Below are 22,157 nucleotides of genomic sequence, written 5' to 3' on the forward strand. Positions count from 1 at the left end.
TTTGGAACTAATAGAGACAAAGTTAAAAATGCAATTTTATTTTTGTTTACCTTCATTTTTTAATCAGTAAGTAAATGTGAGATTGACTAACGCAATTACATTCCTTCCATAAATCTCTCAGAAATGTCAGGATCGTCTTACCTAATAAAACATCTTTAGTAATTTGGAATATTTGCTTCATTCATATAAAAAAAACGACAAATTACTCGAAAAATATATTTATACATATATTGTGGTTATGAATAAAATCACAAAACAAAAAGAAGATAAATCACGTAAAATTCTTATCACCAAGATAAAATTTAAGTACAATTTAAAATTATGAAAATCTATCATAAATAAAGTACAGCAAAAATGAAGATTTTTGTTACACTATAAAGTTTCACAAAATTAAAAAGATTGTTATGGCTCGGATGGTACATTTTCTTATTGTGTAAACGCAGTGCTCACCTTTTTGGTATAACATATGTTTTTGGAAATTACACAATTTTTTTTTTGGGCGACACTGCCATATAGATCGTTAAGTGAGTTTGCTTTTATAGGCTTCTAATTAAATTTAAAAAGGGCTGTTAAAACTATGTACAAGCAAACTAAAAATAAATATATGCTACATGGTAAATTTAGGTGAAATTAATAAAAAAAAATTAACGGGGTAAAACATTTTTCATGCATTTTTTTTAAAAACCACCTATTTCTTTATCCAATTTCACATTTGAGATTTAAATCCTGGTAATAATAGATTCCTTGTATATGTTTTTTTGTTAATTACCTTTAGAATTACCTCATTAAACTTTATTACCTTTATGCTTTATAAGATGGTAAGTCAGAAACAACAATTATAAAAATATCCTTTCATCTCATATGAATTAATACTAAGTCAGTAAAAAAATATTTTATCTCATATCCAATGAAAAATTTCATTTTCCTGCACTAAAGCACAGCAAACACCATATTTTTCTTAATTTTATATAATATACACATAACTAAAATAAATTACAAATTTTAAATCCATACTTTTTGACTAACAAAGGTTATTTTAACAGCAGATCGAAAAATAAATCGATTGTTTTTAAATTATTAAATTATCGATTGTATTAAACGGTTATATACTTAAAATTTAGAAAGCTGCTTAAAATTTATAGTGTAAGGCATCATTGATTTTGTGTTTATAAGAATAAATAATTTTAAAAGCTAATAAATAGGCATAGAAAGCCAATATTACTAAGTGAAGCATTTATTTTCTGAACGTTCTGTCCAGCTCAGCAAAAGAAAAAAATTTAGTAAAGACACTTTAATTTTAGATTGCATTTCCACAGTAAATTATAATTACAAGTGGAAGCCCCTAGTTATTGAAATAAATATAATAGAGATTACTACGAAACATGAATACAACAGAGAGGGAAATTTCTATAATCGCATCTGTGGTATCATTCTAGTCTTCTCTAATTCGGTTTTGGATTATCACGTCCATTACAAGAACAATGATCTCTTCTTACGTATAGCGATCTGGCAACCACTCACTAGACACCTCGATATATCGATAGTGTAGAACGTTCGACTGAACCGTATGAATTTTAATCGCAGGATCATGATGATTGAAGGCTTTATGAGCAATGCAGACATTACGAGACGTAGTAGCAAAGAAAGAAAAGTCAGAACATTTAATTTATTTCTAAGACTGGGCTGCATTGACTAATTTTTATAATATATCAATCCCCAGGCACTGCGCAATCGATTATTTTTTACGCCAGACCCTTATAGTTTTGAAATGTGGAACGGAAGTTTTATGTTTTTACAAGGTCCAGTGTTTTAGTCGTTTAAAGTAACTAACTTGTAATAAGTAGTTGGTAATTCGTTCTAACTTCCCAGTCACAAAATTCTCAAATTAAAATCTAGCCTATGCAGATTGGTTATAAGAAAATTTTTCCTCTCTCTAAAGTCCCCTTTTTTAAGGGCACTTTAAAAATTTTACTTCACACCAATGAAAGCATGCGGAAGTCAACATCACTACGTTATCCAATCAGTTCGACGTTTAGTGTCCACCTTCAGAAATTGATATAACACCGAACTAATGAAGAGTTTCTTTCAAAAGATTTTATCTTTTAGACCCGGTTCCAACGTTGTTTTAAGCGATGCCTTAAAATTCCATTTAATTTATCGATTTTTACTTCATTTACCTAACATAAAGTTCATGATGTGTAAACATTAAAAAAATTCTTTTGAATTAACATTTTTGTACTTAAAATATTGTTAAGGGTATCAAGACTAGATTAGAAAATAACATTAAAAAATACCCCACATTTTAAGCATTAAATTACATAATTAGTATTTATACATATGCGTATAATTTACAAATCATAACTAATTTCAAAAATAACCAAAAATTAAATAATTATAAGATTATCTCATTACATATTTAATCTATTTATTACTTGTACTGTTAGCTGGCTTGAAGTCTATTGATGCGCTATTGATGCAAAATCGTTTTCCAGTTGGTTTTGGTCCATCATCAAATACATGTCCTAAATGAGCATCACATCTGGCACACTGGACTTCCGTTCGTATCCTACCTGGGTTAGCGATCAATAACAATATGTTCGCTCCAACTTTTTTTTTTCATTGATTTCATTTTTTGTGTGTTTTTTCGTTTCAATGAAAGAAATTATTTTTTTTAGGAGGAGATAGCAGGAGAGAAGATTTCCGGGAAGGAGAAAAAGAGAAAAATCCCTTATTAGCATATATACAACCCAAAGGAAAAAGGAAATAGCATTTTTTTTAAATTTCAGTCATGCTTAGAAATACCAACACCAAAATTAAAATTTAAAACAGAAAAAAGGCTAAAATGGAAAATTGGCAATTAAATTTTCTGAAACTAATAGCGATAGTTAACAAAGCAAAAAAAAAAGAAACACAACGAAGAACTAATGAAGCTGAGGTTATTATAACCTTCCCAACAACTTAAAAAACTGGCGGGATCTTCGCACTCTAATGACATCATACTTTTCCAAATTTTCTTCCACATTATTAAATCTTAATTGAATATGATGGACATTCAATAAAATAAAAGAACTTCTAAGAAAAGGAAAGCGCTAGCCCGATGGAAGATAAACCACTGAAATAATACAATGTATGCAATAAATTGGGTTAGCGAAACCACATATATAAACTCCACACATAACAGCTGATGATTGTTTGATTCTAATTAGTGATGGGCTATTTGAGCGGACTCGTTCCATTGGAACGAGTCCGATGGTGGAACGAGTTGATTCAAATCCCTATTTTTAAAAAAAGTGATTCCGCCCCGCCCCAAAAAATTTAGGCAAATAAAAATGAAAATGAGGCAGCAGAAGGTTTGGAACGATTAAACATAAGAACAAATGTCACGCAATTTATTATATTATTATATCATTAAATGTTAGCTTTCCCAGTTAATAACAAAACTATATTTCTTTAACACACATTGAGTACTATCCCTAATTTCCAATTGCTCTGATAAATATAAAATTAACAACGTAATACAAATATTAACACAAAAATAGGCTATTCAAATATAAATTAAAGCAATGCAGTTTTGTCATTATCTAGCTTGACCACTAGAAGACTGGAGTTAACTTACTTCAAGAGTATTCAAGGTAGAGAAACGGAAATGGGTAGGAAATTATTCCATAAAAATTCTAACCCTTCAAAATTATAATTACTCATAATATTTATTAACTAAGAATTGAATATCAAGCTTTTAAAATATTATCTTATTGTTTTACAAAAAGAAAAAGCTGTGTGCTTAATCTTAAACTTAGCGCTGGACACTCTTACTCTCATCTTCATTGGCTTAAGCTTGAACGTGTACATGTCAGCTAGACGGTCAAAGTAAAACTGGGCCAAAATTTAGTATTACCTAACTGGTTTACTTAGTGTAGTATCCCTCCCACTCTATCACCTATTTCACAAACATTCATCGATTGAAAATATTTTTTAGTTAAATATTCGTTTCATTGGAATACAAAAAACATTATAACGCTTTCTTAAGATGATTTGAATTTTTAAAATTTGTTTTTGTCCATTACTCTTATAAAATACGAAGAATTTCAAATAAAATATAATATACAAACACAGAATGATCTAGTGTGCAGGTGGAGTCAGTCGTAGTTACCATGACAACGGAACCGTTAAACGACTCCGGCCCAGCTCTAGCATTTTCATTGGTTAAATCCACTGGAGTTGGTGGAGTCGAATCCGGAGTGATTTAAATCCTTTTGAAACCGGACTCGTTCCATTTTTTCGTTCACTGAATCTAGCCAATAGAAATTGCTGGAGCTGGAACCGGAGTTGTTTAACGGTTCCATTGCTATGGTAACGAGGACTGACTCCACCTGCATACTAGATCATTGTGTTTGTATATTATATTTTATTTGAAATTCTTCGTATTATATAAGAGTAATGGACAAAAACAAATTTTAAAAATTAAAATCATCTTAAGAAAGCGTTATAATGTTTTTTGTATTCAAATAAAACGAATATTTAACTAAAAATTATTTCCAATCGATGAATGTTTGTGAAATTGGTGATAGAGTGGGAGGGATACTGCAGTAAGTAAACCAATTAGGTAATACTAAATTTTGGCTCAGTGTTACTTTGACTGTAGTGATGGGCAGAACGAGTCCGTCTTTGGACTCGTTGGATTTGAATCAGTTCCAGGGTTGGAATCGATTCCAACAACTCGTTCACCGATTCCGGTCTCTGTACTTACCCTATGCATTAGTAACATTGTAAAAAATATCATTAAATGTTAGCTTTCCCAGTTAATAACAAAACTATATTTCTTTAACACACATTGAGTACTATCCCTAATTTCCAATTGCACTGATAAATATAAAATTAACAACGTAACACAAAAATTAACATAAAAATAGACTAGTCAATTATAAAAATTAAAGCAATGCTGTTTAGTCATTATCTAGCTTGACCACTGGAAGACTGGAGTTAATGTGCTTCAAGAGGATCCAAGATAGAGAAACGGAAATGGGTAGGAAATTATTCCCATAAAAAAAAATCTAACCCTTCAAGCAAAATGATAATTACTCATAAATAAAGAAATATTTATTTACTAGGACTTGTATATCAAGCTTTAAAAATATTATCTCATTATCTTACGAAAAGAAAAAGCTGTGTGCTTAATCTTTAACATAGCGCTGGACCCTCTTATTCTTATCTTCATTGGGTAAGTTTAACCGTGTACATGACCGTGAGACAGTCAAAGTAACACTGAGCCAAAATTTAGTATTACCTAATTGGTTTACTTACTGCAGTATCCCTCCCACTCTATCACCAATTTCACAAACATTCATCGATTGGAAATAATTTTTAGTTAAATATTCGTTTTATTTGAATACAAAAAACATTATAACGCTTTCTTAAGATGATTTTAATTTTTAAAATTTGTTTTTGTCCATTACTCTTATATAATACGAAGAATTTCGAATAAAATATAATATACAAACACAATGATCTAGTGTGCAGGTGGAGTCAGTCCTCGTTACCATAGCAATGGAACCGTTAAACAACTCCGGTTCCAGCTCCAGCAATTTCTATTGGCTAGATTCAGTGAACGAAAAAATGGAACGAGTCCGGTTTCAAAAGGATTTAAATCACTCCGGATTCGACTCCACCAACTCCAGTGGATTTAACCAATGAAAATGCTAGAGCTGGGCCGGAGTCGTTTAACGGTTCCGTTGTCATGGTAACTACGACTGACTCCACCTGCACACTAGATCATTCTGTGTTTGTATATTATATTTTATTTGAAATTCTTCGTATTTTATAAGAGTAATGGACAAAAACAAATTTTAAAAATTCAAATCATCTTAAGAAAGCGTTATAATGTTTTTTGTATTCCAATGAAACGAATATTTAACTAAAAAATATTTTTAATCGATGAATGTTTGTGAAATAGGTGATAGAGTGGGAGGGATACTACACTAAGTAAACTAGTTAGGTAATACTAAATTTTGGCCCAGTTTTACTTTGACCGTCTAGCTGACATGTACACGTTCAAACTTACCCAATGAAGATAAGAATAAGAGTGTCCAGCGCTATGTTAAAGATTAAGCACACAGCTTTTTCTTTTCGTAAGATAATGAGATAATATTTTTAAAGCTTGATATTCAATTCTTAGTAAATAAATATTATGAGTAATTATAATTTTGAAGGGTTAGAATTTTTATGGAATAATTTCCTACCCATTTCCGTTTCTCTACCTTGAATACTCTTGAAGTAAGTTAACTCCAGTCTTCTAGTGGTCAAGCTAGATAATGACAAAACTGCATTGCTTTAATTTATATTTGACTAGCCTATTTTTGTGTTAATATTTCTATTACGTTGTTAATTTTATATTTATCAGAGCAATTGGAAATTAGGGATAGTACTCAATGTGTGTTAAAGAAATATAGTTTTGTTATTAACTGGGAAAGCTAACATTTAATGATATAATAATATAATAAATTGCGTGACATTTGTTCTTATGTTTAATCGTTCCAAACCTTCTGCTGCCTCATTTTCATTTTTATTTGCCTAAATTTTTTGGGGCGGGGCGGAATCACTTTTTTTAAAAATAGGGATTTGAATCAACTCGTTCCACCATCGGACTCGTTCCAATGGAACGAGTCCGCTCAAATAGCCCATCACTATTTGACTGTCTCACGGTCATGTACACGGTTAAACTTACCCAATGAAGATAAGAATAAGAGTGTCCAGCGCTATGTTAAAGATTAAGCACACAGCTTTTTCTTTTCGTAAGATAATAAGATAATATTTTTAAAGCTTGATATACAAGTCCTAGTAAATAAATATTTCTTTATTTATGAGTAATTATCATTTTGCTTGAAGGGTTAGAATTTTTTTTATGGGAATAATTTCCTACCCATTTCCGTTTCTCTACCTTGGATCCTCTTGAAGCACGTTAACTCCAGTCTTCCAGTGGTCAAGCTAGATAATGACTAAACAGCATTGCTTTAATTTTTATAATTGACTAGTCTATTTTTATGTTAATTTTTGTGTTACGTTGTTAATTTTATATTTATCAGTGCAATTGGAAATTAGGGATAGTACTCAATGTGTGTTAAAGAAATATAGTTTTGTTATTAACTGGGAAAGCTAACATTTAATGATATTTTTTAATAAATTGCGTGACATTTTTACTAATGCATAGGGTAAGTACAGAGACCGGAATCGGTGAACGAGTTGTTGGAATCGATTCCAACCCTGGAACTGATTCAAATCCAACGAGTCCAATGACGGACTCGTTCTGCCCATCACTAATTCTAATTACTTTAAAAAATGCGTGAATTAGTAAAACTTTGAAACAGTAAATTAAAACTGTCCGGTAGGACAGTTGTATAAGGGTTGATCATCAAAAACTGCACGAAAAAGCGTAACGTTGAAAAACACCCAACTTTGACAATTTTTTTCTCTTTTTCTATAAAAGATAAAATTCCCAAATTTTCTTCATAATATAGGGCAAATCCTCCTTTATGACTGTAATTTTTTTGCTACAACCTAGATTTGATAGATTTTGAGAAAAAAGATGCTGAAAATGAGCAAAAACGGCATTTTCAAAAATTGTTCTTGTTCTTGTTCTTGTTCTTCTTCTTGTTGTTGTTGTTGTTGTTACCTTTTTTGTAAACAACGTAGCGCCTAAACGCGTGAACCGATTTTCATGAATGAGGTATCATTCGATTCGGAATTTTATGTAGATGTGCCTTTTGGGGGTCTCGACGCTGTACATGGAATGAGAGAGGAGTTAGCCCCTTTTATGTAAGGCCCCCTCCAAAATTATTATCATTAATTACTCTGTAAATCTTGGCCCGATTTTGATAAAATTTGGTAGGATGACAGGGTTAGGGCTCCCCTACGTAACATTAAAACGACGATCTGCTCTTACACTTGTTAAGGGGAAGTATAGCAATTGTTTCAAATTATCGAAACGTGAACCGATTTTCATGAATGAAGTGTCATTCGAATCGAAATTTTGTACAGATTTGCACTTTAAAAGTCTCGACGCTGTGCCTCATAAGGAAGGGAGTTTGCCCCACCCAGGTAAGGCCCTTTCTAAAACTATTATTACCAATATTTCTATAACGCTTAGTCCGATTTTGATAAAATTTAGCATGAAGAAGTGATCAAAGCTCCTCTACGTGGCTGTGAAGTGCCATCATGCTCTTACACGTACTAAGAGGAAGTACTGCAATCGTTAAAATTATCAATGAGTGAACCGATTTACATGAATGAATTGTCGTTCGATTCAAAATCTTTGCCTCTTTGCCTTTTAGGGAGAAGTACTGTAATCGCAGTTTATTTTTCTTACTTCTCTTAAAGGGAAGAACTGAAATCGCAGTTTAATTTTGCTATTTACGTACAAATACCTTCCTATTTTATTCAAAATGCTTTCTCAAAAAAATTGTTATTGAGGATGGTTTGGGGACCGCAACTATAATCATTCTTTAAAAAGATCTCTCCAGTGGTAGTAACTCCGACTTAACACCTTTTCAGGTTATAATGATACAATTAAAATTTATTATTCCCAATTTTAATAAAATCTGTAAAGCAGATATGTAACTTTGAAGAACATACAAAAAGGAAAATCTATCCAAAAGGTACAAAAATCTCTTTAACAAAAACTTACAGTTTAAAATGTTAAGTATAAGGGTTGATTAAACGCCAAAAGGTACACAAATCAGCAAGTACCCAACATTTCATTAATACTTCATTAATATTTAAGTAATTCTACTGCATTAATTTTCATTAATATTTTTTTGAATTTATTAGATGTTTCACAGACCCTTATGCTGGCCAGTTCATTCATTTTCTTTTTCTTTTTTTTATGATTTAAATCGCTTCAACATCTAAGGTTATTGGCGCCCGGAGCTTTTTTCAGTGCACTGCCGGCCTCCGGACAGTGTTCTCTCGTTACTGACAACACTGTCCATCACCCGGACAGTGAGCTGTAAGAAGCTCTTAGAAAGAGAAAATCTAAGGGTCTGCAGCTGGATTCGAACCCGGAACCTCCACGTGGGAATCCAATACGCTAACCGCATAGCTAATCCCTTCCCTTTGTTCATTCATAATATTTTATTTTTTTGTTCTAATTATGATAAAATGTATATTATATCTTCATAATTAAATAGGTACTTTATTTTAGCTTTATTCCAAATTATTCTTCTGATTTATCTTTATTATGCTATTTATTCTGAGTAGTCACATGTATGTACGAGTATGTACATACACGTTAAAGTAGAAAAAGACTAAGTAGAGTCGGCTACTATTTAAATTTGAATCACGGATTTAAAACAATATTTCAGTCTAGAATTCGTCTTTCCGAAGTATTTGTGAGCACAAATAACGCGTAGGTAATATCAAGTAAATTATTCAACAATAATTATTCATTTCTCAATTGTAATTTAATGTAGTCCCTCTAATTTTACTTATAGTAAAATACTGGAATAATTATGTTAGCTGTCATAAAAATATGCATATCTTATTTATCTTATATTCCAAATATATAATACTGTGGGAAGACCTAGATGGAGAATGTAATTGAAGAAAACTATATTATTTGCGATAAAGCCAGATAATTATTACCTATTATTATAAACGTTTGACTACTTCATACAATAACAATTACTTTAATCGAAGAATGAACTTAAACCAACGATTTTTATTTAAAAATAAAAATAAATAAATGAAATCATTGATGAATGTTGGTGTAAGCATTTTTTTAAAAAAGTTTTTGAATTTTCTAGCCTCATATTTTTTTTTATTTTTTTTAATAAAGTTTTTCTTTTTAACCTGTGATTAATAGTTTGTTGATTAGATATTACAGTCAATCTAAGTTAAATGGTGTTCTACTTGAACAAATATTTTGTAGATTAAAATGGCCAGCATAAGGGTCTGTGAAACATCTAATAAATTCAAAAAAATATTAATGAAAATTAATGCAGTAGAATTACTTAAATTATATCAATGAAGTATTAATGAAATGTTGGGTACTTGCTGATTTGTGTACCTTTTGGCGTTTAATCAACCCTTATACTTAACATTTTAAACTGTAAGTTTTTGTTAAAGAGTATCAAGTTAGGTTTACACACAAAAAGTATTCGTGTGTTTACAATTTTATATATGTAGCTTTATATAGAAGAAAATTTAAGATTATTATTTAAAAAATAATATATATTTAATTAAAGATGAATTTAAAGATAAAGACGTGCTTTAAAAGTGAAGCAGAAGTGACATTCGAAGAATTCTAATTGGCTGTTGTAACATCAAGAGAAACCTGTCCGTGGTCTTTGTGGCCTAAATAATCTAAAATGTATATCGTATACAATTTAAGAGAAGTGAACCTAATGTAGGACGACGCCATGTGAAAAGAACCGTTTACTATTCCAGACAAGAATATTTTTTTACTTTCTCTTGGCGTTTCTTATGGCGTCATCAGTGTAACAATTTTCAATTTTTCTGGAAAAACTAAAAGAGTTGATTCCTAGAGTGGGGAAAAATTGTTTATTAAACACCTGACCAGTACTGAATGAACGTGATTAGCCTAACATTGAAAAGAGAAATTTTAAATTCGAGTTTTGGTTTAGATGATACAATGAGACCTGGCAATGAGCTAACTGAAAAGATTAGCTATAACCAGATGGGGCAGTTTACTGAATAGTTTCTCATTCAATTTTTCACTTTAAAGATGGAATGCGGCTCCATTATTTAAACTTATGTACCAAACCCATGTACTATGCAGTGAATACAGGTATAATTTTCTTAAGATATATTTTCCTAGAGAAATTCTATAAATATTGATGAATGGGCATTGTTCACTTATAGTACTCATGTTTTAATAGGGAAAGCTAGTTCTGAGCAAAGAACGGTGTTAGGGTTCCCTCTGAATCCATTTCAATCCTTCCCTTTTTCTTTTTTAACGTCCAACTACCATTTACTAGGTGTCGTGGACGGAAGCGAATAGCAAACGTACTTTACTATTTCTCATTTAACCATTAAATAAAATCCAAGGCCAAGACCGGGAATCGAATCCAGTACCACAATACATATTAGCTTTGCAGGTCTCGGCCATTTCACACAGTACTGTGACCAGCTAAAATTCAAGCTCCAAGAAAATACCAAGAAATACATAAATTACGGTAAGACATGAAAAGTTATGTCAGCGTTCACAGATTATCTATTTATTTATTTATATTTTTATCTAAATGAAATAATTTTTAATAAATTCGAAATATTATTTTGTAAAGAAAATATATTTATTCAGATAAAACATTACTCCAGTAATTGTGAAGTTGGTCAAGTACATCTAGACAGATGTGGTTAATTTACCTGCATTCATTTTGAACAAACCTGAATGAACAATAAGAGGAAAGCGATCTAGTCGAATGATTGCAATCACCAAATAATGACTAACTTAAAACGACCTTGATTCAATATAAACTGAAGTTTTATTTAAATCTATTGTATTATTATTATTTTTGTGACTTTTAAAGAATTAATAGAAAATTGAAGTGCATTAGGTTATGCAGTTAAATTGAAAATAAGGTCAAAAGGTAGGGTGATTTCCTCTTATCGTAATTTATGTATAATTATTTTAATTAAAAAAAATGGAGTAAAGGTCATTCTGTACAGTGGCACTTATTGTGAACTGATATTCTTCCAAATCGAATACTTGATTTGTAGCAAATCTAGTAAATATTCTAGAAGTGTCTGAAGATTGAAATAATTGGTTAATTAGGCCTTTGAGAGTAGAAGCAAACTTATTTTTACTTGACTGAATTCTAGGTCCGCATAAAAAAAAAGTGTATTACGATTAGATTTCCAAGTCTTGGTTTCAGAATTTAATAAATGTTTGCTGCCAATTAATTGTAGCCAAGACATTCACTAATTTAAGAAAAAAATTAAGTTCATACTTTAAAATATAGGCCAAATTTTGAATCCAGAAAAAAAATGCACCGATATATTGGTGTGTGGCTTTCAACACGTGCCAAGCACCAACTAAATATAATTACGATATAAAGGGCCTTGCATCACTTCTTGACGTGTATGCCCCCAAGTATAATGACTTGCATGTCTCAGGGTATTTTGGCAGTATACAGCTTCTTACCTCTGACTGTTTGCGAGATAATGAATGGTAGGTGATTGGTCGGCCGTTGTTGCCTATGTTCAGGATGCCGTATCACCATAGATCGCGAGCATTATTAAAGAGATTATTTTATAATTTTATTGCTATTATTATTTACTGTTTTTGTTTTGTAATGCAAAAAAATTGAAATTTAATTTGTTCATTTTTAAACAACCTTATTTTGTCACTCATTATTATTTTTCTTTTTTGTATTAAATGTGGTAAATCGTTAGACTGTCCATGACCTAGACTATACATTTTGATAAAACAATTCGTCAATGTAAATAGGTAAGTAAATAAAAAATGTTTATAATAATAAAGGGCTGTCTGGATAACCTCTATAACCTTCTTCCGAACTGTAACTAAGGTGAAACAAACAAGGGCAACTAGAGCAGTTCTCAGCCAAAGCAATAGATGGCGTTGCTATCAAGGGAATGTTCTTTGTTTTTTTTACACCTACACAGATTGCAATAACATACGTCAATGTCCGTCCACTTGGGCTGATGAATGGTTCTCTTTATACGACTTTTAAATTAATGACTTTTAGATGAAGTTAAATTAATGGAAATATCATTTTTCAACATCTCGGTAGTAATTTTAACTATTTTTTTTTAATGCATAATTCCAGACATTTGAAGAAGTGAGTGCAATTAAGGCGTAGCAGGGATTTGCACACCGACTGAAATAATTTTTTTTATTCACTTTAAAAAAAAAATACTTCTGAAAATATAAACTCTTTATTAAAGCAGTATACTTTAAAGAACGAATCTGCGTTTAAAAAATGCTCAATTTGAACATTTGCAAATGATAGCAAAATAATCTTATTGTAAAATAGAGAGAAAAATCGATATATTAAGATCGAACAAATTTTACGGTTAGCAAAAACAATCGATAGACGGATATCACTGAAAACCATAGTAGAGGAGGGGTAAAAAAACAGCTGGTGACACACATGATATTTAAATCGTTACCTAATAGGGTAGCAAAATAACATATTTCGAAATCAACTGATTCATTCAGTTTATTTCAAATAAAAATAACGATACAACAGCAAGAACCTAAACTTCTCAACATTCATTTAATGCGTAATCAACGTTAATGTCAAAAAAACTTATTTGCATATAAAAATTAGTAACAGATTTTTTTTAATTTATTAATGTAACCATTTGGAAAATGAAAATATTAGTTATGCTTTACGAACCAAATGAAAACAAAAAATGAAAATGAATGGTAAAAGCGAGAAGCACCTACTGATTATGGCCTTGAAGCACACTCGACAGAACAATAGAAATCGTGTCCTGAAGGAAATAATTATTGCTTTTTGGAATGGTTAAAATTTCTAAAGAGAGTATTTCAGCCAGAAGATATAATAATAGTAAGAAATTGTTATTAAGAAATTAGTATCTTAGGAGAGGCCAATAAACAAGAAATACACATTCGAAAATAGAAAATAAATTTAAAATAAAAATTAGTGATTTCGGAAAAGTAAAGAGAAAAGAAAAATACAAAATAAGTTAAAATAATTAATAATTCTACATCAAAAGTTTTCTATTCTCAAAAAACGTTATGTATTTCTCTTTTCATAGTTATTCAACGTTTTGAAATCAACTCTTATCAGAAATTTTTAAGGCAACAGAAGTAAAATAGCTAAAGCTAAAAAATTATTTAACGAGACATCAACTTATTTACAACATAATTACAAAATAAAAAAACTTCTATTTAATTAATGAGTTATTCACATTCCTAAGCTATTATCACAATTTTGTTGTGATTCATAATTTTTTTTTGTCCATGGAATTACTGGTTTTGAGATGTATCAAAAATCGCTAGAAGTTGAAATTGTTCGTTTACGTTGGAGAATGTAATGTAACGTCAGAGCATTTGTAAATTCTGATAAGTTACGCCCTTTTTTTTTTTTTTTTTTGTAGTAAATGAAGCTTTTATACTATTTTTGCTGGGGCGACAATAGCCGAGCGGTTAGAGGCGATGATGCCCGCAAAGTTAAGAAGTATTGGGGTTACATCCGTTTTTAATGTAAGATGTTTATAGAAAAGTACTTTGGCTCCGTCGCTTCCGTCCACGACACCTAATTTGGTAATCGGATGTCATCCTGCCTCAACAAATAGCCATTTACTTTTACCATTCTTCTTTATCGTACCCAAATTCAGTTCCAACGGTGACTTAGCGATGAAAATCCCTCATCATTTTACTGGATCAATTTAAAAGTTTTCTTTTTTTTTTTTGGAAAAAGCTGCATAGATTTTGAGCACTTTGCTTGAGAATTGATTTTAGCCGCAGTTGCCTAGTCCCGGGTTCAAATTCCAGGCTGCTGACTTTAGAACTTGCCTACCTCGAATTTCACTTCAGAGGTCAATAGAGAGCTCTTTATTCGTTTGATCAAACCATTTGCTCAACCATATCCACTTTCTTCCAGTCATGAATTCGTTAATAGCACTTATCGCCTATATTCCATAACCGTTTAATTATTTAAAATTTATGCTTGGTTAATACGAGGGTCGTTTGAAAAGTCCGTGCAAAGTCAGAGAGATAGCACCACTGGCGCGTATCGAGGTTATGTTTAGTTAGTAGCATCTCTTGGAAGAACACACACCAAGTTTCAGCCAGATCGGTCTATTTCTTTGTGTTTGGCATTCGTTTGAATCGAGGAAGTCGAGTGATTTTCAAAAATATGGACGAAAAAGAATTTCGTGTGTTGATTAAACACTACTTTATGAAAGGCAAAACGCCTCAGGAGACTAAAGAGAAGCTTGATAAACATTATGGTGACTCTGCACCTTCGATTAGAACAGTTTATAAGTGGTTTCAAAATTTTCGGAGTGGCCATATGGGCACAAGTGACGCTGAACGTTCTGGACGCCCTGTTGAGGTTACTACTCCAGAAATCATTGATAAAATCCATGATATGGTGATGGATGACAGAAGAGTGAAGGTGCGTGAGATTGCTAGTGCTGTGGGCATCTCAAATGAACGGGTACATAATATTTTACACCAACATTTGGACATGACAAAGCTATCCGCAAGATGGGTGCCGCGATTGCTCACGCTTGACCAAAAACGAAATCGTGTGAAGTGTTGCAAGGACGGTTTACAGCTGTTCCAGAAGAATCCGCAGGACTTTAAGCGTCGTTTCGTCACTGTGGATGAAACATGGATACATCACTACACTCCTGAGACCAAAGAACAATCTAAACAATGGGTTACCAAGGGGGAATCTGCGCCAAAAAAGGCGAAGACCGTTCCTTCGGCCGGAAAGATTATGGCGACTGTCTTTTGGGATTCGCAAGGAATAATCCTCATCGACTATCTGGAAAAGGGTAAAACTATTACAGGTGCATATTATTCATCGTTATTGGACCGTTTGAAAACCGAGCTGCAAGAAAAACGCCCACGATTGGCCCACAAAAAAGTCCTTTTCCATCACGACAACGCACCAGCTCACACCTCAGCAGTTGTGGTCGCAAAATTAATGGAAATAGGGTTCCAACTCGTTTCACATCCCCCCTATTCTCCAGACTTGGCTCCCTCGGACTACTATTTGTTCCCCAATATGAAGAAATGGCTGGCGGGAAAAAGATTTTATTCAAACGAGGAGGTGATTGCAGAAACGAATGGCTATTTTTCAGACTTGGACAAATCCTATTATACGGAAGGGATCAACAAACTAGAGCAGCGTTGGACGAAGTGTATAAGCCTAAAAGGAGACTATGTTGAAAAATAAAAAAGGTTTACCCCAAAAAATTAAGTAGTTCTTATTTTTGCACGGACTTTTCAAACGACCCTCGTACACCACACTGATTTAGTCATTAAAACGAAAGCAATTTAAGTCGGATCTGGTTGGTTATTTATAAATTTATTAATTACGTACTACTTTACTTTTATTTATACTTTTTTTACTCATATAATTTTATTACTGAAGTACTGTAACACATACAATATAAAAGATAAGGGTCACCGAAGCGTAACTTTAATCAAACCAATTTTATCTGTTCGTAATGGAAGAAAAACTTCTATTAACACCAAGACAGCTTCAATTACTACAATAACTGAATATAGTGAACTAGGCTATATGAGCCTTAAATTAATGTAAAAAAACAAACCATAAGTAATAAATTGATTTGCCATGGTTTTTCACAATGGGTGAACATCTACGTATGTCCAATGTGGTCTGATTTAACCTCTATAAATATTAGTGTGTACAGAACAGCTGACATAAATACAAAAACTTGGTAAATTCTATTTCTTAATTTAATGCTAAGTAAAAAATAAAATTCTAATGAATTTTTTCGAGATAATCACAGACAACTTTAAGGATATTGCGATCTTAATTTTTTTTTTTGTTTTACGCACACAGGAAGTATAAGTTAGGTACGAAAAATCACGACGATTTAAAATAGAAATTTTGAATCAAGGTCACCATGGGTAATAAACATTTGAACAAAATCATCCAATAGAAAATGCAACTTTACAAAATTAATTTTTTTTCATTTTCTTGCAGTAAATTATCTTGTAAACGGTTTTCTTGATTTTCTTCAAACTTCTTATATCTCGGTATTGCTCACGGTAGTCGAACTTTTATTTTATGTACATTCTCCGAGAAAAAATGGCGAGAGAAAGATGGGTTATAACCTTCCTTTTTTTCAAAAGGTTATTTAAGTGAAATGAGCATCCTAGGAAAAGTGTGATTGGTTCTTAAAGAGTGGAAGTTTTGGAGGGAAAGGAGGTTTTGAAATGTTATGTAAATTACGGCCAGAGAAAGTCCACGACATGTTTATTTTTTATTTTTTGAGTGTTTCCACGTGACCTCCGATTACTGAAAATGGTAATGATTTAATGATAGTAATTTGCAAATCGGGGCATCCTTTCAAGGTTAAAAATACCTGGTTAAACTTTCAATACTAAATAAGGTAAACAGCTGAAAGATAAATATTCAGATAAGTGCAATAAAATACAATATATGTATATTATTACACATTTAAAACGCCCTATTAACAAGTCACTTTCTAATAGTCGCGTACATGCAAATTAGCTTACTTATTAATTGAAATTTTTCGGAATAGATTAGTTTCGTAAGTCTAAAAAGCATCAATATCTATAAGAACTGATTGGAGTTATCGTCTTGTACTAAATCTTAAAAATTCACATCTGTTTAGATTTGTAAATAATGCGCAACACTCACTCAACTTTTTCCAAAAAACAAGTTACTTAATTGAGCTTTCCTGAAAATTAGATTGAGAAGATTTATTTTGACGTGAATACGTCTTTAAATTTGAATCATATGGTGGCAATCCAAAAAATCTAATGATAACAAAATCGAGGGATACAGTTTGGCATTATAGTTTCCAATCTATCGTCTACATCCAAAATTAAATTAGACCACTGAATAGCTAAAGGATCAATGAATTCATTACGATAAGCGAGGACTGTGACGCATCGCGCGCGGTGGAGGGGAAAGCGCCGCTATTTTGAGATAATTTTGCTGCATATCGAGATTTGCAATGAGTATAACTTTTGACTCGGAGAAGCTACGATGTTCGTTTAAGTTTTAATCGTCAGCTGACGTCACAATCTATCGATTGTATATAAAACATTAGTGTAAAATAGTGACAGTTAATAAAATACGGTGTTAGAAAAAAAAAAAATTAAAATAAATATATAATGTCGGCCTATACGCGTCGAAAAGCCAAAACCAAATACAGAGATCGTATACGGTTGGAAAGGGCTTCTCAAGAACAATCGAATGGTAAAAGTCGCAAAGCCGGTGGAGTCGCCATATATCGCAACATCAATAGCTTCACTGATTGTAATAGAGTTAACATTGACATTTCGGAAATTTATTTGGAAATGAAAGACGCAAAAGCTGGTGATGTAAACGTAAAGGCCAATGGCATCTTCAAATTCGTACTCGGGTGTGTGTATATCCATCCGGCACAGCGTTAGCAGAAACTGAACTCTTTATGTTACGATCGTTGTTAAAATATTCCAAAATCATCTCTAAAATTATACCCGATTACGAGCCTGATCTTACTACACCAATTATGATAGTTGGAGACCTTAATGTTGATGTCTCACAAAACCGCTCATTGCCCGACTTCATGCTCAGCGAGTTCAATTTGTCTAATATTGAAACTTCTCCAGCAACGTTAGGTAATACCTATATTGATTTAACGTTTACCAGAAATCTCGATGTATCTTATATGCCATTTGTGTCGTACTTTTCGTATCACAGAGCTATAATCAATAAAGTTATATTGTAACACTGTAATTATTTATTTCCTTGATTTCATCCTAAATACATATTTTATATAAAAAATATAACCCGTTACGTAAACGTATTCATGTACAACACACGGCCGGGTCCATGACACAGCCACAGTTTATTTTTATTTTTTAGCTTTAGATACGACGGCCATTGCGTTAGGATATTTGAGACCTACCTATTGCTAGAGTTGAATCGAGTCGCCAGAACTAGGAGAGATAGAAGAAAAGATAGGAGACTTTAACATTATACATGTCCTTGTAGATGGAAACGTGATATCACAACTCGCTCAGAACCCCATTAAAAGCAATTTACTGATAGTGACGGATAAGCCTAAAATGTACGTTACGTTCAAGTTTAAATAAAACCTTCTGGCGTCTGGAATGATATTTATTTTTGTTAACAGTAATTTTGGTAAGCCTTTTTATACCCTTCCATTTCTCTAACTCGGATTAAAACCAGAATCTTCTGGGGTAAATGTTGTCTCAATAAATTGTATAGCTCTACGTACGTCTGTAATGAGCATGAGAAGTTTAAAGAGAAAATCAAGAAGGCCATTTTAGAGTGAAAAATTCACTGCTACAAAGTTGGCACTACCGGATCATACTATTAACCAAACTCTAGCGTACGCTGTTGGCACCTAATCGAAATATTAAAAAATTGAAATGAACCCCCCCACACAAATTTTTGGAGATCCACTTTTAAGTAGGCCAACAAAAACCAGTACTTTTACGGTACGCAAGAAAATCAAAGAACTTATAGAGAGAAAAATTAACAAAAATATTAATCAGTGCAACTAAGTGCTACAACTTTAATACATATTTCGTCTGATGGCGAAACTTTTTCGGCCGAAATTACTAAGTACGAGGTGTGTTCAAAAAGTAACGGGAATTTTTAAATTTCGCGGGTTTGGAGAGTCTGATTGTAAAATTTTTTTTTTATTATGTTGGTACACATGCCCCTGAAGTACGATAAAATTTTCAGTAATATTCCTTGTTTACTTCTTAAGTGGCAGCCGTTAAGGTTAGACGTGTTTTTCGAGCTTGGCGATTTTTGTTTGTTAAAAAAAATGGATCAAAGAATTTGTATTAAATTTTGCGTAAAAAATGAAATAAAGTGTGTGAAATGTTAATAAAGGCATATGGTGAGTCTGCTATGAGTAAAACAAGGATTTACGAGTGGTATAAGCGTTTCCAAGATGGCCGCGAAAACGTTGAAGATGACGAACGACCTGGACGTCCAAGCACATCAACAACCGATGAAAACGTGAAAAAAGTAAAAGAAATGGTTATGAACGATCGCCGAATCACAATCAGAGAAGTCGCTGATGATGTTGCCATATCAATTGGCTCATGCCATGAAATTTTTTCGGATGTTTTGGGTATGAAACGTGTGGCAGCAAAATTTGTTCCAAAATTGTTGAATTTCGAACAAAAACAGCGGAGAATGGAAGTTGCTCAAGAGTCACTCAATGAAGTCGACAACGATGCGGATCTACTGAAACGTGTTATAACAGGTGACGAAACATGGGTTTACGGATATGATGTCGAAACTAAGGCTCAATCGTCCCAGTGGAGGCATTCTGGATTGCCAAGACCGAAAAAGGCTCGACAAGTGCGGTCGAATGTGAAGGTTATGCTCACTGTGTTCTTCGATTTTAATGGCATAGTGCATCATGAATTCTTGCCACAAGGTCAAACAATCAATAAGGAGTACTACCTACAAGTTCAACGCCGTTTGCGTGAAGCAATCCGAAAAAAAACGCCCGGATTTGTGGCAAAACAATTCATGGATTTTGCACCACGATAATGCACCTGCTCACACTTCATTGCTTGTTCGTGAATTTTTGGCCAAAAACAAAACTTTAACGATGCCCCAGCCTCCATATTCGCCAGACATGGCTCCATGTGACTTTTTTCTATTTCCAAACATAAAGAGAACATTAAAAGGCCGTCGTTTTACAAGCATAGATGACATTAAAAGCGAATCGCTGAAAGAGCTGAAAGCTATCACAAAGATCGAGTTTCAGAAGTGTTTCGAGGATTGGAAAAAGCGCTGGCACAAGTGTATTGTATGCGAAGGGGACTACTTTGAAGGCGACAATATTAATGTAGATGAATAAATAAATATTTTTTTCAAAAAACGAAAATTCCCGTTACTTTTTGAACACACCTCGTAAAAGCTGTCGCGACTTTTAGTTATTTATTCATATTTTTATACGTATATATGGACCAAGTACTAAACCAAATTTCTATCAGAACTTTTTCTATTGAGAATTCGTATTTCAAAAACATGCAGTCATTTTTCCTCTCAACATGAGAGAGAATATTCCAAATGTATTCCAGGAAGAAATTTATTTAAAAAAAATATGAAGACAAAGAAATAGATAAGAGGACAAAAGGAATCTACAATATAATAACTTTAAAATTAATAAGAAGAGAAGCACATTTGAAATTCAAACACGTTCATCTTATAGTGAGTGATAACCTAATAAAGTTAGAAGCTGCCCTCTCTCTTTTAAAAGAGACCCACTTAAAGTTAAATATGAATGTTAAAGAAAGAGTTTATAAATAGCTTAGGAATGTGGCAAACTATATACGGAACACTAAATAAAGAATAAAAAAAAGAAAGAAGCAAATTCGTAAAAAATCTTACGACTTTATGAATACCTAAATGTTCCTAAAAATATTTAAAAAAAAATATTTACCATTCGACGTATCCTTCGATAACTTGACCAATCCTTTATCTAAGACATCGTTAAATGCTGGCCATCCACAACCAGAATCATATTTTGTATCTGATGAGAACAACTCTAATCCACAAACTATACAACTATAGATTCCTTGGTCTGTAGTTTTATTATATTTACCAGAAAATGGTCTGTGAAAATCAAAATGAATTTTATGAAGATGATGGAGACTTTAAAATGTTAGTTGATATAGTAAAAAGAAGAAAATAATCATTTGCACTAACCTTTCTGTACCTTTTTCTTGAGTAACTTGATACTGTAAAGGACTAAGTTTCTGTTTTAATTCTTCCTTTGAAAAAGTTTGTTTTTCCATTATAGTTTTACACATTAAAAATGTTCTACATGGGTTTATTGTGAATAAATTAATATTTACACTGTCTCTTTTACTTCTACCATTTAATATATTAGTACTACTTCTAGCTTTAATTATATTTATAGAGATTGGAACGAACTTCTTGGTTAAATTCATAAAAAAACCTTTGCCTTAATCAACGACAGGTGATAATATTTTAAATACGACTATCCGACCTGAAATATTTAAAGAAAATCTAATCAATTCCATTGCAGCCCTTATTATTATTGATAACAGATTAAACAAGGACGTGTCCGATAAGTAAAACTAAGAATTAGTGTTGTTATAAAAAAAAAAGAAAAGATAAACAGTGTACTGTGTGCACATGTTAGGTAAGTGACAGGTCGAATTGAAAATAAAATTATAACGTAAAGAGACACCAACCTTTACACATCAAATAACCATGAACGACTGGCATCTGACGTCAACTCGTAAAATACCCATACAATATGTACGCACATTTGCATTGTTGACATTACAGCTGCGCTATCTCTGATTGTGTAATTCAACTACTTTACATTTGAACCTTAACTATAAGTTAGTCAGCTGACAGCTTACTCCCTACGATTCGGCTTATTTACTTTTGCGTATATATGGTTTTAGATTT

General features: G+C 32.2%; 1 protein-coding gene across 3 annotated transcripts; it reads right to left on the reverse strand.

Moving 5' to 3' along the window:
* Positions 1-202: 202 nt before the first annotated feature.
* SelR (methionine sulfoxide reductase SelR) lies at positions 203-22,089 on the reverse strand. Of its 3 annotated transcripts, none has more exons than XM_074115630.1 (4): positions 21,935-22,089; positions 21,423-21,726; positions 21,157-21,329; positions 203-2,570 (listed from the first exon to the last, which is right to left on the reverse strand). In XM_074115630.1, exons 2-4 carry the CDS (start codon positions 21,665-21,667, stop codon positions 2,422-2,424), a joined length of 567 nt encoding a protein of 188 aa, XP_073971731.1. In that variant the 5' UTR covers positions 21,668-21,726; positions 21,935-22,089; the 3' UTR covers positions 203-2,421. The 3 variants fall into 3 exon arrangements, with proteins under 3 accessions (XP_073971731.1, XP_073971730.1, XP_073971732.1); XM_074115629.1 differs by having other exon boundaries at positions 203-2,606; XM_074115631.1 differs by having other exon boundaries at positions 203-2,606; positions 21,929-22,032.
* Positions 22,090-22,157: the final 68 nt, after the last annotated feature.

The sequence above is a fragment of the Rhodnius prolixus genome, unplaced genomic scaffold (genome assembly GCF_049639745.1).
Source record: "Rhodnius prolixus isolate KJV_2025 unplaced genomic scaffold, Rpr scaffold_13, whole genome shotgun sequence".
Classification (NCBI taxonomy): Eukaryota; Metazoa; Arthropoda; class Insecta; order Hemiptera; family Reduviidae; genus Rhodnius; species Rhodnius prolixus.

Excerpts from the sequence above, each read along its gene's own strand:
- SelR (XM_074115629.1), bottom strand. The coding sequence starts at position 21,667 with ATGAATTTAACCAAGAAGTTCGTTCCAATCTCTATAAATATAATTAAA. Across the intron at positions 21,330-21,422 it reads CAAGAAAAAGGTACAGAAAG|ACCATTTTCTGGTAAATATA; the intron begins GTTAGTGCAAAT and ends TGATTTTCACAG. Across the intron at positions 2,607-21,156 it reads ATCGAAGGATACGTCGAATG|TTGGAGCGAACATATTGTTA; the intron begins GTAAATATTTTT and ends GAAAAAAAAAAG.